Source organism: Capra hircus, chromosome 17, assembly GCF_001704415.2.
Source record: "Capra hircus breed San Clemente chromosome 17, ASM170441v1, whole genome shotgun sequence".
Classification (NCBI taxonomy): domain Eukaryota; kingdom Metazoa; phylum Chordata; class Mammalia; order Artiodactyla; family Bovidae; genus Capra; species Capra hircus.
In genome coordinates, this window is record NC_030824.1 from 17,462,787 (window position 1) to 17,489,410 (window position 26,624).

The 26,624-nt window shown below is 52.9% G+C and overlaps 1 protein-coding gene and 1 long non-coding RNA gene across 8 annotated transcripts in view; one reads left to right on the top strand and one right to left on the bottom strand.

Annotated features, from left to right (window-relative positions):
* KDM2B (lysine demethylase 2B) overlaps positions 1-26,624 on the bottom strand; it is a 119,853-nt gene that overhangs the window by 1,318 nt on the left and 91,911 nt on the right. For 3 of the 7 annotated variants that reach the window (XM_018061277.1, XM_018061274.1, XM_018061281.1), the window contains 10 exons: positions 14,805-15,029; positions 10,045-10,188; positions 8,725-8,811; positions 8,285-8,554; positions 7,962-8,075; positions 7,263-7,301; positions 6,436-7,115; positions 5,493-5,656; positions 5,241-5,402; positions 4,391-4,609 (listed from right to left, as the gene is read on the bottom strand). In XM_018061277.1, coding sequence (XP_017916766.1) covers positions 4,391-4,609; positions 5,241-5,402; positions 5,493-5,656; positions 6,436-7,115; positions 7,263-7,301; positions 7,962-8,075; positions 8,285-8,554; positions 8,725-8,811; positions 10,045-10,188; positions 14,805-15,029 — 2,104 coding nt within the window. The remainder of the gene's footprint in view (positions 1-4,390; positions 4,610-5,240; positions 5,403-5,492; positions 5,657-6,435; positions 7,116-7,262; positions 7,302-7,961; positions 8,076-8,284; positions 8,555-8,724; positions 8,812-10,044; positions 10,189-14,804; positions 15,030-26,624) is intronic. The other 4 variants (XM_018061278.1, XM_018061275.1, XM_018061280.1 and 1 more) reach the window with 3 other exon arrangements.
* Positions 6-1,830, top strand: LOC108637871. The gene is made up of 2 exons (XR_001919379.1): positions 6-349; positions 927-1,830. It is a non-coding gene; the product is annotated as an uncharacterized LOC108637871 (long non-coding RNA).

Below are 26,624 nucleotides of genomic sequence, written 5' to 3' on the forward strand. Positions count from 1 at the left end.
TGGAGGGAAGAGGACACAGGTGAGGTGGAGGAGGCGTGGAACCGAGAACCCCTATCCCCCTGAGCAGCTCTCCTGTTCCATCTCCTCAGATGGGACCTGGTTTCCTCTGCCACTTACAAAGGTTCATACATGCCTGAAAAACACCCCCAAGTCCACGTAAGAGTCTTACATTATACATTCTCGCATCAACAGGTCCTGTCCATGTTGTTTTACAGATAAGATCACACGACACAAGAAAACAGCTTGCTTTTCATGTCTATACTTCTGCTGACGAACACCTCTCTCTGCACGCTCTTGTGTGCTTACCTGCTCATTCCCAGGGAAGAGATGCTGGGCAGTGAGGACACAGGTAAGGCCATCCCGGGACCCTCCTGCTCCCCTGGACACTGGCGCTTTACTGCAAGGCCCCACATGCTTGGTCCCCTTCCATGGAATGTCTACCTCAAACCCATGCTGGAAACTAACACTAGAAATGGCTGAAGAGATTCCATCCACAGAGAGCAAAATCAGAACTCCGAACCCTCAACCAAGTATTTCTATCAGTGTGGACTTGGGGTCTGTCATACTCTTTTCTTAGAACTGAACCCTCAGTCAATGAGCTGCAGTGCCAGCTCTCATCCAACTGAGGCCAAGTCCCTACCCTGAGCCCGGAGATTCCTTCATCTCAGTGGTATTACTGACCTTTGCTCGTCATTGCTAGTATGCATACTTTCATTCTGCTATTGAATTGAGTAGAACAAATGTTAACAGTAAGGGCAAACTGCAGTAATGCACATGAGGCCCATGCCAGCTCCATGCCAGTCCCTCCAGCTTGCGAGGTGGTACAAAGTCGTCACGCCATAGCACCCCACGAGTCACCAAAGAGCCCTCTCCTCAGGTCTGCACACCCTCCTTGCACAAATGCTCGGTCTTGATACACATTCCAGACAATGCCAACAGAATCCAATCCGGAACAACGAACTCATGAACTCCGAACAAGTGGTAACGGAAAGCTGAGTGCCTCCCATGCTAGCCAGGCAGATGGGAAAGTGACAAGGATGCTGCCAAAGAGGTGACTTGGAAGATTAACACCTCAGATTTTCCAAGGGTATCCCCTTACCTCATAATCTCTCAAATATTTGCCCCCATAATCTTACTGTAAAAGTCAAGTGAGAAAGGATGGTGTATAAACCCTGTAAGGGGAAGAGGTATAAAGCTGGAAGACTTTATACCAGAGTTTGTCTCTGGGCAAGAGAAGGGCTCTAGGCTAGGCACCACCACTGTGGAAGGCAGGAGGGCCCACTGAAAAATGGGGGTTACAGGGAAATCTACCTGCTGACTGTTGACACGCTGAGACTCCTGTCCTGCCAAGCCCTAGAACACCAGCAGCCTGGCCTGAACCCTTCAGCTGGGAGGTCAAGAAAAGCGTCCTTGGGCAACTTTGACCAGCTTAAGAGGAAAGATGACAAGTCAAGTCGAGTTCCCCAAAGAAACAACCCATGCTGACCACCCAATGACATCTACAGTCAGTCAGCTCCCACCTTGTCCCAAGAGCAGCCCGTCAGCTGAAGAGAAAACCACACGCTGAAGACAGAACTGAGAGGAGCCCCTCAGGCAGGCCCACCGGCCGCTCCTGAAGGAACGCATGGTCTATGCGGAGAAGAAGACACAACCGCCAGTATTCTCAGGATGGACACCACCTGGATCCAAGAAACAAGAACAGGCCACTCCCCAAAGTGCTGAGAACCGGAGCTCTCAAGTTAAAAATACAGGCTAAACCATGTGAGAACTGCCGATTTATGACTTTCTGACCTACATAATAAAGCATTTTCATATGTCTGAAATGAAAAATTCACTGTAGTTGATCCTTGAACAACACGTGTTTGAACTGTGCAGGTCAACTTATCTGCCCATGTGTTTCAACAGTAAATACTACAGTGCTACAAATTTGTGGTTGAACCTGAGGTTACGGAGGACATGCGAATACCAAGGGCCAACCATCAGTTATATTTGGATTTTCTACTGCAGAGGGCTCCACCCCTAAGCACCTAAGTTGTTCAGGGGTGAACTATGAACTGTGTAAGAAGTGGGGGAAAAACCAGAGAATAGAGCCAAAAGACAAGAGGTAGGGAAAAAGTAAAAATATCAAGACTACTAAGGAAAGAAAACAGAAGGGAAGGAAATTAAATTCAAGGAAATTTTCCAGAACCACAGAACATATATTTCCAAGTTGAGAGATTGATTATAACATGAAGGTATAATGAAACCATTTCAGACACAAAAGATCTGGATTATGTCCTCCACCAAATGAATAGATAAACCAATAAAGAAGATACAGGACCAAGGAAAGAGGGGCCCCTACACAAGACAGAGACCAAGGAAATCCTAGGAAGCAGACATGCAGATGGCAGAGGCAGTCAAGTTCAAGTGGAGGCAGGAGGAAAGAAAGCTAGGAGGGTGGTTTCCTACCAAGACTGGTCAAGGGCCTGATGAGTTCATGAGGGTAAAGAATAGTGCTTGAGTCTGTTGTAGAGTCTGTTCAGAGACTGAGCAAACAAAAAGGAGGCAATTATTAACTCTAGGGAAAACAAAAAAATTGTGCAAGGAAAGAAACATACTCATAATACACACTTTGGCTCAACAGTGGACAATACATGCATGGCCATAATGCGGTAAATAACAGTGACTTAACCATACAAACTGGGAAGATTTGGGGTGGGAGAGGCGGCAGTGCAGAGAATTTAAGATCAGTAATCCATATGCTCTATAAGGCAAGTTAACAAAAAAAGCATCTGAGTAAAAAATAAACAAGAAATAGCAATGTAGGCTGTTTGTAAAAGTGGAGGTAAACAAACAGCAAGAGCTCAAAATCTGAAGGTGGCTCCTCCAGGTCAGAAGGAGGGGAGGCAAGGCACCAAAGTGGCTTCACTTTTGCTACTAGACCTGATCTGACCACACTGAAGGATCTGGCAGTGTGTCAAGCGCACTCCTTTCTGTGGCAGAGGCTCATTTTACCATTAACTAGTTACACTTACAGGAAGAGAACACATGTTCAAAAGAACCGACTATAGAAAAAACTGGGTATGGAGACAGGCCTTCATGCGTGTCACAGCTCTGAACGCAAACGGGGAGACACGCATGCAGGCTCTGAGACGAAAAGATGAGGCGACTGGACTGTGGTGGAAAACAAAATGCAAAAGATGACTCACACACACATATCATGGACATCCTCTTGCTACAGGGGAGCAGGGGAGGGGATTTAGATGGCTAGCCCTGCTATATACCCTAGTGACCCAGTCAGAGCAAGGGAACGAGTTCATTACTACCAAGCACTTAGAACAAGCTGCCTCCCAGGACCTTCTCCACGGGGCAGCCTGGCATCACTTCAAGACCAATAGCTGAGGTCTTGGTGGAAGCTCACTTCAGTGTGGCTGTCTGTTCGCTGCCTCCTTGGGGGGCCACCACCCCACTGCCGCCCGCCACCAAAACTCCCTGAGGAGGTGGGAGGGGCCTCCCAGGCACTAAGGTACAGCTTTAGCTCATGTGAGCCAAACCTCCCCGCTCCCAGTCGGATGGAGCATTGGCAACAGGAAGGAGAAGTTTCTCAGGAACGAACATGGGCCGGAGAGAGGCAAACAGCAAAACAGCACGTGAATGCTGACCAAGCCAACAGCAGATTAGATTGTGTCAAAATTAGTTTACATGAGGTGAGAATATCATTTACTACTTCCTAATTTCTAGAGGAAAAAAAAGTTTGTTTTTTTTTGGTCTCATCCAAATCTCCCACACCTAACCTGACCATCCCAAGCCATCAGAACAGTACAGGATTAATGGCTGGGCTGAGAATGGGTGGCGTCACCTCGGTGTACCTCCCCGTTGGTTGTGCCCCAAGCTCTCAGGAACATCCAGCCGCATCAGTACGTGGAGGGAGTGAGGACTCCACTGTGGGGTTTTCTTGTCAACAACGGGCCCCTTGATAGCAGAGTCAAGAGGGGGACACACGAGCGACGACAACGGCAGCCATCAAGCCGGGTATTCCATCCGCCTGGCCTGGCTGCACTGCCAGGCGCCCTCCCACACCTGCTGCTGCCCGGCACCAGCTCATCCACTGAGCCCAGGGAAGCTTTTCTAGCCCTTATTTTGGGTCAAAAGCCACTGCTTTGTGCTCATGTGTGCTCACTGCTACTGGCACTAATTTTTTGTAGCAATTATTTAAAATCTAATAATGCTTAATTGTTTAATGTGTTTCCCCGCTAGACTAGGCCATGTGTTTGTCTTGTTCCCTGGTATGTCACCACACCTAGGACATGACCCTATAACAAGAGGCAAGCATTTCTCTACAAATGTGAAATGCCCCCCGCCCCCGAACCATGGGGTCCTGGACAGAGCCCCGTGGGTGCCCCTGACTGACCTGACAGGTTGATTTCGGTTAAGGAGTCCCGGGTGGTGGTGCCCACAGCAGTGAGCAGGTTGATGGACTGGTCAGTGACGTGGTTACAGTAACTGAGGTGGAGCTTGGAGAGCAGGGGCATGTGGCGGATGATAAGCCGCAGGGAGGCGTCTGTGATGTCTAGGCCGGCCAGACGCAGCTCCACGATGTTCCGGAGCTTACTCCGATTGTCCATCTGACCTGAGGAGGGGGCGTGGAAGAGGCAACATGTCACCTGGACATGACACTCTACAAGGCCCACCCGCCAGACGGGACACCTGGGTTTCAATCAGCCAGTGAGTGTCTCCCCTAAAAGATCAGGACTGCTTCCAACATTTAAAGACTAGCATATTCCACGTCAAGTTTTACATTTGCAAATTCTTTAAAAGTCAGAAGACCTACAAACACAGCCTGCATTCCACCCTCAGTGCTTGGCCAATTAAAGCAGAGATAGCACAGCATCTCTGGGTCAGCAGTTTCCTCTTTGAAGGTACGGGTGTGGAGCAGTGAGCCCTGAAACCTGTTCTAGAGGGCTCCATCCCTGAGGCCCTGCCCAGCCACACAGACCCCGATGCTTCCGAGGCGCAGAGCTCAGAAGAACAAGTGAGCAGCAAAGCAGTCAGACCCACGCAGAGCTCCCAAAGTGGCATGATGGGAGCCTCTGCCCTCTCATGGATCCCTTCTGCGCCCAAAGCTGACTAAGAACAGAAGGGCCGAGGCCAGAGAAGGCTTGAGGACACAAGCACCAGACGTGTCTATGGTGAAAACCAGATCCACCAGCACAGCTTGGTCACGCCACCTTTACCTGAGCCGCGTGAGTCTGGCCCCTCACCTGGCCTGTTGTCTGTAGGCGGGGACAGGAGGTCCCGCATCTGGGCGTCCTTCAGCCCTTCTACCCACTGGACATCCAGGGTCCGGAGCAGTGGACAGCTGGAGCTACAGAGGGCGGAGACTGCGATCCACGAGCAGCCGGACAGCACCAAGTCTCGGAGCCCTGGGAGGGCAGAGAGGGGGCCACAGGTCAGGTGACACGCCCCCAGCCCCCAATACTGCACTCTGGGGGGGTCCCTGGTCCACTGCTCACCAGGCAACCGGTTGATAAGCCAGCTCAGCTGTTTCTTGGAGATATTGGTCCAGCTGAGGTCCAGGGAGACAGGCTGTCGCCGGATGATGCCACTTAGCATCAGGGGCGTGATGGACTTGCAGTGGTTCAAATCGATGCGGGTCCATAACCGCTTATCGCAGCACCTGGGGACCAGGCCCAGCAGAAGGGGCAACATCAGAGTTGGGAGCTCACTGGGGGAGCCTCCTGCATGGCTGTGATCAGTCCCCCACCTCCCGAGCCCAAGGGGAGGCTCCCTAACTTTGCCCTCTGGACTCTTCTGTTTCTATCTCATTCTCACCTGGAAGAGGCTGCTCTGGGGTCACAGCCCTTTCTCCCCCACCCTCCATGGAAAGTACCAGCACCTATAATGTATTTACTGGGGGCTTTATGACACCTTCCACAGATCAAATCTCAGAACCACCCTGCAGCATGCCTGTTCACAGATGAAGGTAAGTAACTTGACCAAGGTCAGAAAGCTGGGGACTCTCAAAGCAGGAACACCAGGAACTGGCAAGGTGCCCTTAACGTGGGCTCCTTTTTTTTTTTTTTTGGTGCCCTACTGCTTGGGATATGGGATCTTAACTTCCTGGCCAGGGATTCCTATGCCCCTGGCAGTGGAAGCATGGATTCCCAACCACAGGACTGCCAGGCAAGTCTCACCTGGGCTAACTCTTAGAGAATAAAGATACCACTTGGTTCTTAGTTCACCTCCCAAGGAGCTAAGCCAGGAAAGCAAATAGGGTTCACCTCTTTCAACAAGACCACACTGACGGGACTCTGGAACTCTCTGAGGATACTGAAGCTGGACTGACTTAGAAGGGGAGGGCATCACAAGTGACGCCCCATGGGGATGCCCCGGCCCACCCTGGTCTAGCAGCAACCTGGCCCCATGGTGCCTCCCCATCTGAGCTCGGCCCCTCACCAGCGGTTCCAGGTCTTGCAGACCCGCATGCAGACACACAAGTCTTGGTGGCTGAGGTAGCTGAAGACGGCCATCCACACCTCCCTGTGCATGACGTGGGCTGCCCCGTCATCGAGGGGCAGCGAGTCGGGCGGGGGGCTGATGGGGGGCGGCCGGATCACATGTCGCTCCATCTGGATGCACTTGGGAGGGGACACGGAGGGAGGGGGCCGGGAAATGACTCGGGGCGGGCTGCGCAGGCCGGGCCCCAGCTGGTGCCGCAGCTCCCGGGGGGTGCCGTTGAGCCCCTTACTGAAGCGGTGGGGGCGCTCGCAGAGGCCCAGGGGCCGCTTGGGCTCCTCGTTCTCGCTCTCAGGCTCCGACTTGATGGGCTGGTGATTCTCCTGGGCCAGGCTACTCTCGGTCTTCTGGATCTCCTGGTTCAGCTCCTTGCTCAGCTCCTTGCTCAGCTCCTTGTTGGGGAGCCGTCGCTTCCGGCGCATCTTCACCTTCTTCTTCTCCTCGGGCCCCTCCGCGCCCTCTGTGCTTGGCCCGGCAGTAGGGGAGCTGGAGCGCGAGTGGTCGCTCTCCCTGGTCTTGGGGGGCGCTTCGGGCAGGTCGTCCTCTGGTTCCTGCTTGAACCGCCGGAGAGGCTTGTTGGGCAGAGTTATCCGGTCCTCGGCGTTCTTCCAGGACCGCCGCTGAGGAAGTGGAGCACACACAGGAGTAAGCCCCCATGCCCAGGACTGCGCCCACCCAGGCCCTCCTACCCTCCAGCCTAAGACTACTGCCCCAAGAGAGGTTCTGGGACAAGCGGGGGGGTGGGGGTGGGGGGTGGGAGATGGTACCTTTTTCCTGAAAAGCTTATCTTCTTTGCCGGGTTTTAGCTGTCATGGGAAAGAAAAGATGCAAAGCTTGCTCCCAGGGGTTGCGGGATTTGGTCCCCTCCACACCCAGCCCCACCAAGAATCCACAGTCTCTACAGAGCAGAGGCTGGGGGGTCACCTTCCCAACAAACCCCTGTCTCCTCCGCTCTGGGTGGGCCCTGCCTGCTGGCTTTAAGGACTATCTGGAAGTGGCAGAAGCTGATGGAACTGTCCCCACCCAATTGACCTCCCACCCCTGGACAGACCCAGGGATCTGCAGTCGCCCATTCAGGTCGGACTTGGCTCTGGAAGCCAGGCCTGGAAGCAGGGTCTGCGGGATTTCCCTGCAGATTCTTAATGGCTAAAGCTGGGAGAAGACAACCGGGCGCCACCTCGTGGCCGATGCTGGAAGGGCCGGTGGGTGGAGCGGTGCCGCCAGGATCCTCGGAGGTTCCCCAGATCCACAGGGCTTCCCTGCGGCAGCTTCAGCTTCCCAGGCCCCACGCCAGAACCATGAGCCGGCGACCCGGGGCTGGGGCCTGGGAAGTTACGGTGAAACGGTGTCTGCGGCAGTGGGTTCGAGGACCAGTGGGGGGGGGCGGGGTGGGAGTGGGGGGCGGGGGGCCTGGAACTCGCGGTCCCGGGGGCCTGGGGCGAGGGGGCGGGGCGACGTGGGAGCACCTGCTGCTGGAAGTAAGTGAGACTGGATCTCCACCAGGGGCTGAGGCTGCTGCCTAGAGGGGGCCTCGGCGAGAGGTGAGAGGAGGAACCGGGGGACGTTTGAAGCGTCGAGGCCTAAATGGGTGGGAAGAGGAGTGACTCGCTGGTTTTCCCCTCCTTTTCTCTTGGGCTGGGCTCTCAGGACTTCTGTGACTTGCTCGGGCGGCCCGCTGCCCGCCCCCGCCCCCGCCCCCGCCCCCGCCCGCGCGCCCCTACACCCGGGACCAGCCAGGCCACCCCTCGCTGCCCGCTGCCGGGTCCCTGCCCCCCGCCCCTAAGCGTACTCGCTTGCGTCCACTCAGCTCCTGGGGCTTCTCGTATTTCCGCTTCCGCCTCAGGTGCACGTCGTCCGACTTTCGGCGCAGGATGCCGTCGGGGGGCACCTTCTTGGGGTGCTCGTCGGACCTGCGCCGGGGCGCCTCCTCACACTCACTCCTCCGCTTGGCAGGCTCCTGCCCTTCCTTGTTGTCCCGGTTCATCTTCTGCTCCTTGAGCAGGGAGCCAGGCAGGTTGGAGGCGTACTTAAAGCCAGGGCCACGCTTTTGCTTGTAGGCCAAAAACAGAGAAGGAACACACCAACTGTATATCTTTGGACTTGCCCCTGCCCCCGAGTCCGCAGGAGCCCCTCCCAGCCGACATCGCGTGGCGGGGACAAGCTGGGTCTGGCAAGGCCAAGGTCTACCCCTCCCGGGCTGACCCCTGGGACTTGGAGCCCGGCACTCACTTTCCCGGTCTTGCCGGCGTGGTTACACTTGGGACACTCCCAGCAGTTTGGAAGCTCATCGTTGACCACGCCCTCTGACTCCTTAATCTGGGAGGGACACACACCAGTCAGCAAGCAAGGAGGTGGGGAACAAGGCCAGCTCTGCCCCAGGCACTGACAACCCCCTCCCAAATGCTATTTCCATACCACCTTTGACCAAGAAAAAACAAGAGTAGTAGTTAAGACGGGTGGCTCTGGATTCAGGTCAGGATTCAAATCCTGATTGTGCCTCTTCCTAGCTCCATGATCCTGGGCAAATCGCTTGATCTCCGTGGACAAGTACCCTCAGCCATAAATGGAATGTGCCTGTTTCCCTGGAGTTGTGTAAGAGTTCAATGAGGTAACCTAGTGAAAGCAATCAGCTCAGGGCCTGGCACCCAGCAAGGACCCACACACTGTTCAGTCATCTCACAGCGCCATACTGGGTGCTTGGCATCAGCCCGTCAAATGTGCTGTCCTGGTTCTCCTGGAGATTCAGATCCAAGAGAGAGAGAAGTGACCAGGGGCTGGGGGAAAGTCTTAGCACCCCTTTCAGAGTCGGAGGTGGGTGTGTTGGGGAAAAGGGGTAAGTGTCAAAACAAACCTCCGCTAACATCACTAAGGGAAAAGGGGACAGACACCTCAGAGTCGAAGCACCCTTTGAGGCAGGCCCCCTGGCAGACCCACCCTCATCTCTCTCAACAGAGATACACCTGGGCTGATGGGAGGTGCCAGGTATGACGACATTCACTTGAGACAGAAGGCGTGAGGTATGTGCCAGCCCAGAGCAGTAGCTTCCTTTCAAAGGTGGAACCGGCTGCCTAAGAAGGGCAGGCCCAGCATGACAGTCCCCAGGAGAAGGCAGGCCTGTCCTGGGCACACTGAGGGAACAGGTTCCTGGCACAAAGGACAGGAATGCAACCACCTGTTGTTACATGACCTACCCTCCCCTGGCCCAGGCCTTACTTTCCCAGAAGCCCCAAAAGCAACCCAACTACCCAGTCTCTCTGGCCCAGGTGCAAGACTCTGGGAACTCTGTGGGTCTGAGATCCTAGCAGGTGGAGTGTGTGCATGTGCACACATGTGTGTGTGCAGAGACATGGGTGTGTGCAAGGTCTGAGCTAGTCCAGGCCCTTCTGCTCTCAGCTCAGCCTCGGATGCACAGAATCCCCCAGACTCCCAGGTCTTCCAGGGAAGGAACTTACTCCCCTCCACCCCAACTACCCCCAGCGTCAGCACCACAGAGAGAGAGCCAGGGTCAGGTGTTGAGCAGTGCAGCCCGATGCCCCCAAGCCTGCTCACCTTAAGGCATCCAGGGTGGATGATTTCATTGCAGATGGAGCATTCCATGAGCATGAGGTTAAACTTGCCTTCTTCCTCTTCCACTGTGTCCTCTTTTCCCGCCTCGCCACACACCAGGCACACGGCGGTGTGAGGCAGCACTGGCTGCAGGGGAAGAACACAAGGGAAGTCAGCATGGCTGGGACCCTGGGGAACAGATCAAGGGCAATGAGCTCCCCTCAGGCCTTCCAGGAGCCCTGAGAGAACCAGCCCAGGGCTGCCACCGTTCATTCATTCATTCATTCAAATCCTTATCCATGTACTACCTCCACACGCCAGGTACTGCTCCAGCACTGAACCAGACAGAGAGAAGTCTCTGCCATCCTGAGCTTACATTTTAGTGGAGAGAAGCAGACAAAATGAAGAGTCTGTTAGATGGTGACAAAGGAAATGGAGAATAAAGCAAGGAGGGCCGCCAGGGGAGAGATGAGGGAAAGGAGGGCTGACCTGAAACACAGAGGTCAGGGACCGCCTCATACTTGAGACAAGACCTGCAGAGGGAGGTGGGGCACAAACCAAGCCTGGATGTGTCAGGGCTGAGGCTGTATCTCTCCAGTGGCCATCAAAGCACGGATTGAGGATTCTGGGTCCTCAGGACTTTAAAGGGAGGTCAAACTATGTTCAGAATACCACCAAGACGTCATCTGCTTTTTTTACTGTGTGAGTGAAACCACTGGTGTCAGGCTCCAATATGCCTGGGCAGTCACTGGGCCATTCCTGGCTATACGCTCCTTAAAGAAATGGCCAGTTTCATTTAAGGGTATCGTCAATAAAGCAGTAGAAATGATTAATTTTATTAGAAGTCTGACCTCTGAGGTCACACCCTTTTCAGATTCTGCATGACAAAATAGGAAACAGCCATTAACTATTTTAGCTGAACACCAAAGAATGATGGTTATCTAAAGGAAAAGCACTTGTGACCAAGCTATGAGCTGAACTGGCCACTTTCTCCATAGAACATCAGTTTTTTTTGGAAAGAATGACTGATTAAAAAAAAAAAGGGGGGGTGGGTAATGGCACATTTTTTCAAGGATGAAAATAAGTGAGCCTGTCACAGAAAAATAAATGAGGGCATTTGTTGCAGATGATGAAATACAAATTTTCAAACAAAAATTAGAATTTTGGAAAACTTACATTAACTATCATGAAATAGACAACTTCCCAATACTTAAAGACATTCCGGAGGACACTAGTGTGGTGTTCACACGTGTGTTCATTCATTTTTTTTAACACTGTATAACACTATTTGCCCCGACTTGGAAAATCTGTAAAAACTAAGTGAGCCAGTATTTTCCAAATGTCCAGTGTCTGATGTTACAATATTATGCAGGAGTACATGAGGGGCAAGAAAGACTAATGAATTTTAATGTAACAGTATGAAAAGTGTGTTGATACAGTTTCAGCTTCCACATTGCAACTAACCAGGGAGCGCTTGCCACCTGTCCCATTCTGGTGGTGGATCAGAATATTCACAATTCACTGAAAACACTACAGTAAAAGACTCCTCCCTTTTCCAACTACGTATCTATGAGCCCAAATTCTCCTCAAAGAGTTCTTTGAAGTATTACCGCAAGAGAATAAATACAGGAGCATACGTGAAAACCCAGGTCTTTTCTAATGAACCAGGCATAAAAGAGATTTACAAAAACATAACAATGCTATTTTTCCTACTCATCCCTTTTGCTTTGGAAGATGGTATTTCTCATAAAAATGTTGTTTATGCTAACATATAGTGTGGGTTTCTTGTCATTTTTAAATGAATTCAAAACATTAAAAAAAATTATTATAGTAATGTTAATAAATAAATAGCCCACATAAAAAAAAGCTCTTTGGGGGTTCTCATAATTTTTAAGAGGGTATCTGGAGACCACAAAGTCTGAGAGCTGATGTAGTCCTAGACTGTAAACCCCTGTGGGCAGGCTCTCACTCTCTCCTCGTTATACATGCCCACCTCCCAGTACTCATGATCCAGAGGAAACACACGGCCAATTTTTAGTAAACTGAATTAGAACAGCTTCAAATAAGCTAGGATATACACTCCATCGGTAACTAGTAAAAGTCTGTAAGATGACAACACATTTCAAGTGAATGGAACACTTAAGTCAAAGGAGTTCTCGTTCATTCAGGTGAGGAGGGGCAGACTCAGAGGCCAAGTGAATGCACAGACACCGGAGGGGAGGCCCCAGCCCAGGCTTGAGGGAGAGGGTGCTGGGAAGGGATCAAGTCAGTGGGAGAAGCGTCCTTGAGAGAGGGTGCAAGGGAAAGCTGCCAACAGGAAGAGGCAGACCCACACTTCAGGGAAAACGGCCTGGAGAAGCAGGAGGGGGCAGAGGGTCTGCCTGGGTCACAGGTGGATAAAACATGGCAAGAATGCCCCAACAGATGGGGAAGGCTGGAAGAAGAGGACAGAGGGCTGTGCTTAGGCTGCCTTTGCTATCAGTCCCAGAAACGTCAGACTGGGGACACACACAGAGGTGAGATTTCCTACAACCGACAATCCCTTTGCCAGGCACCAGGCCAGACAGCAGGGCTGCAAAGATGAGGTGACGGCAGGGACAGGTTCCTATACCTGGGCCTGGTTCACTGGAGGGAAGGCAGGGGTGAAAGACAGCACAGCCAAAGAGGAAGAGACCGTCCCGGGACTGCGCTGACGGGCCAGGGTTTAGGTGACACTGTTCTCTAAACCCAGAGTCCCTACCGACAACCTCTTAATTCGTGACAGAATGCAACAGGTCATGGACCCTCACTCCAGAAAAAGGCACACACACTCATGCACACAGATAACAATCTGTATTTAATTTCAGGGGAGCGTTCAAATTCCCTGAAATCCATTCCAATGGTCTGGGTACAGGTCATAAAAACACAAGCCATGAAACTTTAAAACTCCTGCACAGAAAAGAAAAAGACTAGTGACTAGTCAATAGAGCAAAAAGGTAACCTACAGAATGGGAGAAAATATTTACAAATCATTTATCTGATCAGGGGTTAATATCCACACCATGTGAAGAACTCCTACAACTCAAGGACAGAAATGCAATCCAATTTTAAAATAGGCAACGGACTTCAACAGATATTTGTACAAAGAAGATCTACAAATGACCACCAATCACATGAAAGCATGCTTGACATCAGGAAGCACCAGATAAATGTGAATCAAAACCTCAATGAAGTAGCACCTGGCACCCACTAGGAATGCCCACTATCGTAAAAAAGACAGCAGGTGTTGTGGAAAATAAGAAGGAAATGGAGAAACTGGAACCCTTGTGCACCACTGGTGGGCAGGTGAGACAGAGCAACTGCTGTGGGAAACAGTATGGAGATTCCTCAAACAATTAAAAACAGAACTACCGGGCGATCCAACAACGGTACTTCTGAGTAAATATCCAAAGGAATCCAAAGCAGGATCTCAAAGGGATACTGGCAGGCTCCTGTCCACTGCAGTGTTATTCACAATAGCCAAGAGGTGGGGGCAACTTAAATGCCCATCAACAAATGAACAGAAAGAGAAAATGCGGCGTTATCCATACACTGGAATATCAGTCATCCTTTACAAAGAAAACCCTGGCAAGGATGAGCCTCGGGAACCTTAATGTTAAGTGAAATCGACAGACCCTGCCCTATTCACCTTCTAAGACATGTAAGAAGTAGTCACAATTAGAAACAGAAAGTAGAAAAATGGTTGCCAGGGGCTGGGGTGGAGGGTGGGGGGAGGTGCTGTTCAGTGGATATAGAGTTTCCATTTGACAAGATAAAAAAGTTCCACAGATCAGTTTGCAATAAAAGAAAAGTACACTGGTAATATCACTGACATGTACATTTAAAAATGGTCACAGAAGTTACTGACCACAATTAAAAACAGAGACAGAAAATACAAGCAGTACATGTAGGAGGCAGAGGAAGGTGCCCAGGCTTGAAGCAGCAGGGACACAGGAGGAAGGCTCCCTCGATGCCAGGCTGGGCCTGCAATGGGCTCACCTGGGCCGGAGGCCTTGATCCTCCCGCTGAGCCTGCTGTCCCCGGGGAGCAGGGAGATCGCCACTCCCTCCCTGGGGCTGGAGGCACAGTGCCCTAAGGAAGGCAGAGTGCGTCAGTGTGTACAGGGCAGATGCAGGGCAGAGCTGGGACCCCGCCGAGTGGCCAGAGTCGGTGCCCACCACCCTGTCCAGGGGGGAAGCAGGAGGCCAGGTCTGGTGGGGCTGGCCAGGCTCTCCAGCAGCCCACTCCTGGACCCCATAAATCAGTCCTCTTTCTCTGAGACGGCCCCTTCAGGAGGGGCACTGACCTTCCACCCAGACCTCTGACTTTGAAGGCAGGACAGGAAGGAAGGGAGGGCCCACAACCATCATGAACTGGACCATAAATGTTGGCAACGGGGTCAAAGACAGGACAGGCTGCCCCGACATCTTTAATGGCTGAGACTTCAAAGTACTGGGTCATCAAGGGAAGGAAGGAGTTTAAGACCATCGGACTATGAAGAAAAAGGAGCCGCAGCACATGGTAGAACCATCCCGGAGGCCTGCAGCCAGCAATCTGGAAACAGCACTAGGGGCCCCCTCTCTTTCCAGGAGGGAGCGCCCCTCTGGGATTTCTGCTGCGGCCACACTGTCTTTCAGCGGAGGGACTTGCTGAGAGCAGCCCCACGCGGAGGGAGGAGGGAGGAAGGAAGGGCTGCCCCTCTGCGAGGCGGGGGCAGGGAGAAGCGCGGCCTGGGGCGCACTCACCGCGATGCACTGCCTCATGATGCAGCTCTGCTTCATCCGCCCGGGGCCCCCGAACTTCTTCATGTCCTTGCAGAAGTGGCACTCGCCGCACTCCGTCCGCAGGCAGGCCTCGCACTTGCGGCATCGCGTCCGGCGCCGGCGAGCTCCCGCCGTGGTCCGGTTGGCGGCCAACTTCACCGCGGAGGCCGGGCCCAGCTTCCCCTTGGGCCGACCTACCGCCCGGTTCTGCGGGAGAAGACACGGGCGTGACGTGGTGAGACGGCGGTTTAGCGGTAAAGTGTGCCCCACCCCTCAAAGACATACTGAAGTCCCGCCCCCACGACCTCCGAATGCGATCTTATTTGGAAACAGGGTCTTTATAGAGGAAACCACTAAAATAAGGGCCTGAAGAGGTACGTTGCTCCAGTGGGGACTGGTGTCCTTGTGAAAGGGGGCACGTGGACGCAGCAGAGAGATCTTATGTGAAGACGCGGAGAGACGGCGGAGAGACGACTGGAGGGCCCCAGTCTCCAAGCCAAAAAATGCCAAGAAAGCCAGCGGACGCCAGAAGCTGGAGGAAGAGAGGAAGGGTCCTCGCCTAGAGCCTTCCGAGAAAGCAGGGCCCTCGCGACACCTTGACTTCCAACTTCCAGGCTCCAGACGGGATCCGTTGTTTGGGGCTTCATTATGGCAGGCGCGGAAAACTGCGGGCTACATCTCCTGCTTCTGAGGGCAGCTCAAGAGCCGCCCGTGGCCCCCACGCTTCAGGCCAGGCTCCTCAGGCCACCCGTGTCTCCGCGGGGAGCCCGTCCACCAGGAGCACCACCCCCTCCGCACACCGCCCACCCGGCTAAGGCCAGCTCGGGCTGCAGGGCCCGGTTTACACACCGCCTTCTCCCGGCCGCCCTCCCTGACCGCCTGCTCCGGCCCGCCACAGCGTAACTGCCCATCCTCCTGTGGGAGTCTTCTCGAGACAAGAGCTCGGGAGGCAGTTACGGAGGGTGCTTGTCGCCACTGTCCCTCCACAAGGCGGCTGACACCGGGCATGCGCTCAATAAACCAGACCCCGGGAGAAGGAGACCGGAACACCAAGGAACTGATTTCTGAGACCTTACCCACACGGACTCCAAACCCTATCAGAGAAACACAGGTGACCAGAAAGTGCTGGCAAATGCTGAACAGGGCACGAGCCAGCCACACGTCCTGCTCTGAGACCCTTACAACCTGGCCACCAGCTCCAGAGCCTCCTGCAAACCAGGACTGGAAGCCAGCTGCTGGGACACTGTCCACCCGGGATAAGATCTGGGAAAGACCTGGATGGCAGGGAGAGTCTGTCCCGCCTGGAGCAGCTTTCTGTCTGCTGGAAAATGGTTCATCCCTCGGTCAGGGAGACGCACTCTCTTCCCAAAACTATCTAATTGGCATCGAACGCTTCAAGCCCTTAGCCAGCTACAGTCCATCCCAGCCCTTTCATTTAAGTTGCTTGCCAAACTTGGATCCCTCAGCAAAATCCTGCCCCGCGCCAGCTCCCAGGCCCAGAGGTATGGTTATGCTGTACCACAGTGCAGAGAAAGTCTTCCTTCCAGGGACCCGCCTCTGACAATACACACTTACAGTCCCCTCCCCAAAAACTACATGGGCTGCTGAGAAACAACCACATCAGCAAGGAAAAGAGCCCACGTTTCTCTGAGAATCATGCCTCACTCCCACCATCTTCTCTGACTCTTGATCCCTCTCAACTTGCTCTCAACTCCAGAGGGAAGGAGACCCAGCTCTGCGGGTCCCTGCGTCCTCACTGCCCCTGCCCTGACCCCGCCATTCCTGCCAGACCACACCAGTGTCCCCAGGCGGGGTACAGGGCTGCCCCAAGGCAAGTTACTCCTCCTGCAAGCTGCGGAGGGCCTCCCTGCACACCACACACAGCCCAGGGAGGTCGGGGGTGGGGGGTGGGGCACGAGTCATGCACAGGGGCAGTTCCACAGCCCTGGCAGGCATCTTCAGAGGGATATGTCAGCCTATGCATCACCTGTCAATTCAGGTCAGGTCTTGCTGCCAGATGAGTAGTGAAAAAAAAAAAAAAATCAGTTTTCAGAGTCTCTAGATTTGAGAACAGCAAGTAAGGGACCGTGGACCTGAACATGAAGCAGCAAGCAGCCACGACAGGGACGGTGACCACAGTGCAGGTGGGCACTTGCCAGGGGCCTGGCATCCTGCTCATCACTTCACATAGGGCATCATCTAATTTCCTAGTAACAACCCTGTAGGAGATGAGGAAACTGCGGCTAGAGGGTAAGTGACCTGCCCAAGGTCAGGGAGCCAGCAGAGGATGTGCGTACCCTGCAAGTGCATGTAAACGCTATAAACCAGAGTGATGCGCAGGCCGAGTAGAACGATCGATCCCAGATCCACGGGAACTGACCACATGCCCTGGAAGGGGCCCACAGCTAGTGCCTCGACGCCCTCAGTAGAATGGAGGCCAACACGAGGTGCAGAGGAAGACATCAGTTTCCAGAGAAATGGAAACCAGCAAGGTTTTTCCCTCTCTTTACATCCCAGAAGACTGGTAAAAAGCCTGAGTCCAGTTAGCAACTCACTCCTCAAATCCCTGAAACATGGGAGATTCAGAGCTACAAGTCAGGTACAGAGAGGAGAGCACACAGTCTAGCCCCACAGACAAAACCAAGGCCAAGGAACTCACACGCTGACCCTGGAGCAGGAGAGTCTAAGGACTTAGCTTCTTTGATGAAGGGAAAAAATTCCAGGTGTCCAAAACTGGCTTCTGCCTCCCACTCAGGAGCATCAGGTATAAACAGCCGCTGAGCACCCCTGGCCTCACTGCCCACTTGGAACTATGAGAGTTGGGTCAAATCGACAAGAGTTATAAAGCTCATACTTGACTCTGAAATAAACCCACTTTCCTTTGCTTCCCAAAGTTCATTTTCATCTGAAGAAGCACTTTCCCAGGCTACGGGAAAACCAAATCTGTCTGGATCTCGATGGCAGCTGAGACATCCTGGAAAATGACAAGAATCAACAGTGGACAATGCCTCGAAGGAAGAGGTTTAAGGGCGGCTGCTTCCAGAGACCTTGATTCAGGCCCTCTTGGCCAGGCTGCCAGACAACCAGAGAAGCTCCTGCTGCCTGCAGCTTCGTGGGCCAGGGGGAGTCAACTGCTCGGGAGTCAACTGAGCAATACCTGAAATGCAGGAGCCTCATAAAGACCACTGAGAAAATTAACAGGTAAGATCAGAAGGTCTCTATTAGGGAAGGTGACGCTTCTATCCTGACCTCTTTTGGGTGACACCTAAACGTTCCCAAACTTCTTTTAGTCCCAAATTTTGGTGTCCGACTTTTTGTGACCCTGTGGACTGTAGCCCGCCAGGCTCTTCTGTCCACGGGATTTCCCAGGCAAGAATACTGGAGTGGGTTGCCATTCCCTTCTCCAGGGATCTTCTCTGGATCTTCCCAACTCAGGGATCAAACCCGGGTCTCCTACACTGGAGTTGGATTCTTTACCACCTGAGCCACCAGGGAAGCCCAAACCAATACTCCATTCTACTCTATCCTACCTGTACCTCTATTCAAATAACCCAGGATGGTCCTTTGTTAATTTCAGCCTGAAGTGTTCTCAGCAAAAGGGAATGGTAGCAACCACTGACTTTCACATACAAACCAGCCTCCCAAACCCCAAGGTTTGTTGATTTTATCAGCTCAGGACTCATAGTCTCAGCTCCATCTGGTTAGGAAAATTGAACCCACGCAGATCTTAAGTATTTCAACACTTTTTCCCCATCAACATCTCATAAGTATCATCCCTTAAAAGGAATGTTATTGATAAGAAAGTTTTAAATAATCAAATTTAAAAAAAGGAATACTACTGAGATAGTTCATTCATTCCACAAACATTAACTGAGTGCCTCCTATCAGATCTTATTCTCCAGAATATTCATGGGCAGAACCTTCAATCCCTCATCTCTAAAATATTGGGATTAACATTATTTGGATTAACCTGAATTAATAAAAAGACATCCCACATTCATGGACTGAAAGACAATACTGTTAAGATGGCTGTACTCCCTAAAGTGGTCTACAGATTCAGGGCAACCCCTATGAAAATCTCAGCTGGTTCATCTGTAGAAATTGAAAAACTGATTCTAAAATTCATGTGGAGGGACTTCCTTGGTGGTCCAGCAGTTAGCACTCCACACTTCCAGTGCAGGGGGCAGGCTGGATCCCAGATCAACTGGAGAACTAAGATCCCACAAGCAACACTTCATGGCCCAAAAAAAAAAAAAAAAAAAAATCATGTAGAAACACAAGGAACCCGAAAAACCAAAACAATTTTGAAAATGAAGAACAAAGTTGGAAGACTTACACTTCCTGATTTCAAAACTTACTTCGAAACTACAGTCCCCTGATAGCTCAGCTGGTAAAGAATCTGCCTGCAATGCGGGAGACCTGGGTTCGATCCCTGGGTTGGGAAGATCCCCTGGAGAAGGGAAAGGCTGTGAACTCCAGTATTCTGGGCTGGAGAATTCCATGGACTGTATAGTCTACGGGGTCGCCAAGAGTCAGACACAACTGAGCAACTTTCACTTCACTCACAGTAACCAAAACAGTGTGGTACTGGCATAAGGACAGATATACAGATCACTGCACTGGAACTGAGAATTCAGAAATAAAGTCCCATAAATACAATATTTATGACCAACTGATTTTTGGCACGTATGTCAAGACAATTCAGTGGGGAAAAGAACAGTCTTTCCGACAAATGGTGTGGGGATAAATGGATACGTGTAAAATGATGACGTTGAACTCTTACATCACATTACATAGAAAAATTAACCCCAAAATGGATAGAAGACCTTAATGTGAGAGCTAAAACCATAAAACTCTTAGAAGCAAAAATAAGGATAAATCTTCATGACCTTGGGTCAGGCAATGAGTTTTTGAATACGATACCAAAAGCACAGGTGACAAAAGATAAAACTGGACTTCAAAATTTTAAACTTATGTGCTGAAAAGGGCACTATCAGGGGTTTCCCAGGTGGTCCACTGGCTAAGACGCCACGCTCCCAATGCAGGGTTCTGGGGTTCGATCCCTGGTCAGGGAACTTGATCCCATGTGCTACAACTAAGACCTGATGCAGTCAAAAAAAAAAAAAAGGCACTATCAAGTAAGAAGTACAGAGAGTGGGAGAAGTTATTTGCAATGTAGACATCTCTTAAGGGGCTAGTATCCAAAGGGTATAAAACAGCAACAACAGAAACACAACTATCTCGGGACTTCCCTATCAAGTAAGAAGTACAGAGAGTGGGAGAAATTATTTGCAAAGTAGACAGCAACAACAGAAAGACAACTATCTCGGGACTTCCCTGGTGAACCAATGGTTAAAACTCTGCGCTCCCAATGCAGGGGAAGCTGCATTTGATGCCTGGTCAGGAACCGAGATCCTCCGCGTTGCAACTAAAAGCACACGTGCTGCAACTGAAGATCCCAGACAGAGCAGAGAAGGTCCTGCATATGCTGCAACCAAGACCGGCGCAACCAAAAGGATTCCAGCAGATACTTCTCCAAAAAGAGACATAAGAAATGGGCAATAAGCGCATGAAAAAATTTATCTGAACTAGGCCAATAAGGCATGTGATCTGTGCCAGAGACTCATTCATTAACCCCCTCACACTCACACCCACCCACCTATCCACTCAACTGTCTTCTGGCTGTGAATTATACACAGATGCAACGCTAGGTGCTGGGACTACAAACCTGATTAGTAAGCTGTTTGTTCCTTACTCTCAAAGGCACTACAGTCTAGAGGGAGAAAGATATGTTACTGCATAAATGCATGGCAACACAATGATGATAAAATCAAAAGCTAACATTTACTGAAGTAACACTCTTTTTCAATATTTGTATTGATAATCTATGAGGGAGGAATTATTATTTTCTTTCCAGGTGGTTCTGTGGTAAAGAATCCGCCTGCCAGTGCAGAACACGTAGGAGATACAGGTTGGACCCTGGGTTTAGAAGATCCCTGGAGGAGGAAATGGCAACCCACTCCAGTATTCTCGTCTGGAAAATTCCACGGACAGAGGAGCCTGGTGGGCCCCAGTTGATGGGGTTGCAAAGAGTTGGACACGACTGAGCACACACATCCATTCAGAAATAAGGAAACTGAGGCACAGAGCAGTTAAGTGATCTCCTTAATGTCATACTGCCCATAAACGAGAAGCCAAGATAGCCAGGCAGGGGCCCTACAGCCTGGACCCTGGCATGCTGACCCACAAGCGCCTCATCTCACAAGGAAGAGAGGCTGAGACAAGTGTCACATACAGTGCCTGTGACCAAAGTGAGTTTTAGAGAGAAGATAGGCTGCTGCAGGCCAGGAGGAGGGGTGGGGTTCAGGAGTGAATATTCTAGGCAGAAGGAAGAGTAAGATAGAGAGAAGAAGCTAGATGACTCGTACAAGGAATAGCTTGATATGGCTGCTGGAAAACAGCCCTGAGGTGGCAGGAGCCTAAACCTGCAGGGCCCCATAGACCACATTATGGTGTTCTGCATAAGAGCTGTTAAAGGGCTTTGCGTGCAGGAACAAAACGATTGTATTCTGGCTACAATGCAGGGAGTGAATTTTTTGGGTGGTGGGCAAGATGAAAGACAGGGAGATGAATTGAGGATGCTACACCAGTCAGGCCGGGGGTTGTGAAGGCTGGGGTAGAAGCCACAGAAGGAATGCCAGGGAGGGGAAGAGTCAGGGGTGTTTTAGAAGCAGAGCCAGTTTAGAAGACCCAGCAGGCTGGCTGCAGGTGGGGCTTACAAGCAGGAAGAGTCCTGGAAGACTCTGAGGTTTCAGGCTTGAGCAACAGGAGAGAGGAGAGAACACGAATTCACTGCAGACACATGGAATCCGAGGAACCCATGAGACATCCAAGGAAGGTGGCCGGTAGCGAACAGCCAGGAGGGACTGGAGCTGAGGCACACGGCTGGGAATCAGCATCGTGTGGTGCTGAACTACTTAAGTCTATAGCGTTGTTCAGGGAGAATGGACAGCATGGACCACAGGGTCCTGAGCAGTACCTTCAGGAGAGAAAACATCCAAGGGCCGGGTGACAAAGAGCACCCTACTGAGCAATGGCCAGAAGGGCAAGAGAAGCAGCAGGAGTTGGTGGCATCGCAGACGGAAGCCAGAGAAGAGCTTCAAGGAGGGAGCAGGCCAGAGTTTCAACTGTCAAAGGAGTCAGTCAGGAGAACAGTAAACGCGGCTATGTCTGTTTGTACGATTTGGTGTTCCCCACCAAACTGCCCCAAACAGCAGCCCACTGACACCTGGCCCCCAGAAGGGCAGCCAGAGCCCCCAAACAGCAGGGAAATCTTTGTCATGCTAACGTTACCTTCAGTTGTATAACAGATTTTTTTCAACATCTTGTCTGTTCCCAGATCTTCAAGCATAATGGATATCCCAGGAAAGGCTGGTTTTGAGCTGCGCTGCAGGCTCCTTCACACACACCTGCAGACTCCAGGGAGGGTTCGGGTTTGTTTATATACCAAGAGTAAGGAGCAAGAGAATAAAAACACAGGAGCTACCAGAAACCCAGGGGAGGGGTGGGCCTCTGGAGAATCCAAGCAAAGCTGAAGACCTTTATCCCAGAAAAATGCACATACACACAAGGGCATAAAACTTTCGTATGTAATTTGGGGAGGGTTCAGGGACCCATTATGAAAATGTCACTCTCAGTATTAACAGTTACAGAGAATAGTGCAGTGATTACAGCCATATAAATTTCTGAGATCTTCTTCATCATAATTTCCTAAAATTCTTTTTTTGGCCGTGCCATGGAGCATGTGAGATCTTAGTTCCCCAACCAGGGATTGAACCCGTGTTCTCTAAAGTGGAAGCACAGAGTCCTAACCACTGGACCACCAGGCAAGTTCCCTTAATTAGTATTTTTAACCAACAAGCAGTAATGATTTTTAGTTAAAAGAAAAAAAAAAAAAGGAATAATGGTATTTACTCTTCAACAGTTAAAAAAAACAAAAAACACAAGATGGGATTCTCCTTACTAATAGCCCTCAAACTAAAAAATCAGAGCTGAAAAGAATCTTCCCGCACATTCTGCACTGGAGAAGCAAAGGAAGTCCATGGGAGAAGGCCCAACCAAGGGTCTCTCCCATTGCACAGGCCCAACACTGGGAGCAGGGGAAACCCAGGGTACTGTGGGGAGGTGAGGGGCAGAAGGCCAGCTTGGCAGTACACGCGTAAGGAAGCCTGATGCCACCCAGGACTGGACAGCACCCTCCAGTGGGGACCAAGGAAGTGCAAAGACTTTTAAGGTAGAGAAGGCAAAATTCTGATCAAGGGTGAGGGGCCAGGCTCAGCTGCAGGGACAGACCAGGTAACAGAAGCTTCCTGACAGGGCCTCCACTGGGGCCCTTCACGCAGCAGGTGGCCCACAGCAGGTGGCTGAGCATACCTGCATGCCCACACTCCAAGACTTCTGCCCCTCCTTGAAGGAGACTTCAGAGGAGAGTGGGGTCTACAGTCTGTGAGCTGTAGATTCCATCCAGAGACTCTGGCTCCCATGTGGAAGACACGGTTGCCTCAGAGGAAGCCACTCTTCTCAGATCCAAGAAATCCTGGGGCTGAGGAAAGGGTTGGGGGTGGGAGGGCAAGCAGCAGGGAGCCATGGCCTGGAGGGTTGGCAAATGCAACTTCTCTATTGGGACTCTGGGGAAAACCTTCTGCCCACTGGCCTGGCTTACAGGTCATCTCCCTCAATGCTCCTGAGTGGTAGCATCATCTTAAAGCGGCAACCTGGAGAACTTCCGTTACTAACAACTCCAGAAGTGCCACAGTCAGGCTGATGTGAACAGGAGGGGGAAAAAAATCTGCCTACAGGGAGTATGGGTCCTCTCAGGAGTGGCAAAAAGGTGAAAATGTGACTTAAGCCCAGAGACGTACCTGTCCCATGTAGTGTCTACCATAGGGTGTGGCCAAATTAAAAAACCAACACAAAACAGGTAACAGGAACCTCACCCGAAACACCAAAACACAATCAATACTGAATACAGGTGTCTTATCAGTGACCAGATGCAGGAAGGGTATGCTGTTGGCAGGGATTAGGCAGACCCACACTGAACTGAAAATTTTCAGAGGAAGAGTTGAAATATGAACTAAGCAGCAAGAACTGAGAACCTCACAGACTGTGCTTCTGCCCTGATGAAAGTTCCAAGGTAAAACCACTTGGGTTGTCTCTGGGTTCCTCCGATCTAGAAGACAAGTGAGATTCAGGAACACATCATAAGATACACGATGAGCCTGAAAAACGTCCAGCAAAACTGAGAAAATGCACTTTAACTTCATCTCTGTTACATAAAACCACTTAATAATATGTGTGTTACGACTTAAGTGCAGTATATATAGTACTTCCTCAACCACGCCTGATAGAAGGAAAAAAAACGTTCCTACATCTTGGCCTGAACATTCCAAAACATCTTCATTCCACTGAGGAAATGCACCCGGGATTATAAGTAAGCATCTTATTCACCTAGTCTCATGCCCACACGATAACTCAACCCGTCAGTGCTTAATTCCTCAGACAAGTCTACCAAGCCGGTGCCCTGTTTCAAATACCGTGCAGATTCTACTTCGTAAAACCTCAACTTTCTTTCTCCCCCTCCTTCCTAAACACGAATCTCCCCGGAGTAAATTCACGCCGTAAACACACCCAAGGCTTTGTTTTATACAGATTTCAACCCCCTGGTCCCAAGAGAGGTTGCTTTCCCTTCTAGATGCAACCGAGGCCAAATACTGCCATCTGGGGTCACGGCTTCCTCTCGCCGCTGCCGCCGCCGCGGAGCGGACTCGCTGGGTTCCGGATTCCCCGCGCCGGCCCGAGCCTCGTACCCCTTCCTGTCTCCGTCTGCCCACGGCAGGCGGCCGGCGCGCGGCGCCCAGACAAAAGCTCGGGCCGTCGGGCCCACGGGCCCCGGGCCGCCCACCCTCCGGGCCGCTGGCGTCCTCCAGCCCAGAGGCCGAGGGTCCCGGTGCAACTTTGCTAACAGAAAGGAAGGAGGCGCCGTCGCCTGCAGGTCCGGGTGCGCCCGGGGCGGCCGGCACGCGCGTGGGCCGCGGGCGAGGGCGCGAGGGGAGGGCGAGGCGCGCCCGGCCGCCCGCGCCGGCGCCCGCAACTTGCCCGCGGGCCGTGGCCCGCGCCCCTCAGGGCCCGCCCGACGGCGAGGCCCACATTGTCCCCGCAGCACGGCCGGCCACCCTCACGCGCGGACGCTCGCACACGCCCCCTGCCCCGGCCGGCTGCGGGGCCCGAGGCGCCCGGGTGGCCGCCGGCCTGCCGCGCTCCTCCACGCCCCGCTCGGGCCCGGCCCTGGCAGCTCCGCCGGCGGCGACTGCAAAACTTTCTCCTCATCGTGGCGGCGGCGGCGTCGCGGCCGCCCGGGGCGCGTCAGTCGGCCGGTCGGGAGGTCGAACCGGCGGGCGGCGGGTCCCTCCCTCAACCCCACCCCGGGCCACAGACCTGGTCCGGCTCCGATTCATAGTCGTCGTCCTCGGCGCTCACGGACATGGCCATGGCTCATGGTGGGCCCAGGCTCGCGCGCGCTGACATGGCTGGAGCGGCGCCGCCGCCGCCGCCGCCCGCCCGGAGCAGGCTCGGCTCGCCCTGGCTCGGGCTCGGGCTCGGGCTCGGGCTCGGGCTCCCGCTGCCGCGAGGAGGGAGCCGCGCCGCGCGCTTCGCACGCCCGCGCGGGAGGGGGCGGAGAGGGGCCGGCGTGGGGAGGGCCGGGGCGCTCATGCATATGCATGAGGCGAGCCAGGAAGGGGCTGGCCCCCCGGGCCGGCGGGCCAATGGCGCGGCCCCGGCGTTCGGGCCGCACACAAAGGGAGCCCGGCCTGCGGTGACACGGGGGCGGGCCCGCCGAGGGCGGCCCCTCGCGGCCGGAGCTGGGGGACTGGGGCTGCGTGGGGGCGTGCCCGGCGCCCCGCCCGGCCCGCGCGCCGCGGGATGCACATGGGTGGCTGCACGCCGCGCGTCTCTAACAGGAAATGCACGCCCGACCTGGGGTGGGGTCTTTTGTGTGGTCCTGCGGGGTGTCTTACAGGAGCCCCAGGGTGCATGGGCCGCGGGGAACGGCCCTGCAGGCGACACCAGGGACGGGTCCCTGTGCCCCCGGCAGCGGGCACACGGACTCTCGGGTTTGCACAAGCTCTGAGACCACGACCTGATATGCCTACGAACCCGGGAGTCCCGTACCCTCTTCGGGCCCGCTGGCCTGGGTACGGTCTAGGGAGCTAGTTCTGCAAGACGCCAGCAGTTCGGTTAGGCTGGTCCCCTGACGTTGCCCTCAGGTTTGCCTTTCCAGGTCGCGAGGGAGTCAGCGTAAAATGCGGCGTGGTGCTACAGGCGGGAGCTGTACTGACTTGGGCGGTTGCCAGACAGAACACCATGAATGCACTCTGCCCTGAGGTGGGCGCCCTACTGTCTTGGACAGGATCCCACCCATACCCCGCCCTTTCGTGAGGTGCCCAAGGGTCGCTCTCAGAAGGGGTGAGGGCAGGCCAGAACCCAGTCTCGTAGAAGCCTTGCAGTGCCTGAAGCTGGCCCAGAAGGTGTGGCTTTCTAAATTCTTAAACTGGAAGCATTCCTAATGCTTACTTCTAAAGCAGCCCATCCTGTAGAAAACTGTTACTGGAAATCCAGATTGAGATTGATTTAAAAGAAAAAAGTCTAGGGGGTACTTAGGCCAGCAGTCCTTACTCTGAAGGAAGAGCTCAGTGACCATTAGCTAGAGTGTGCAATTCTGTTATAAGCATCAAAACCACAGCC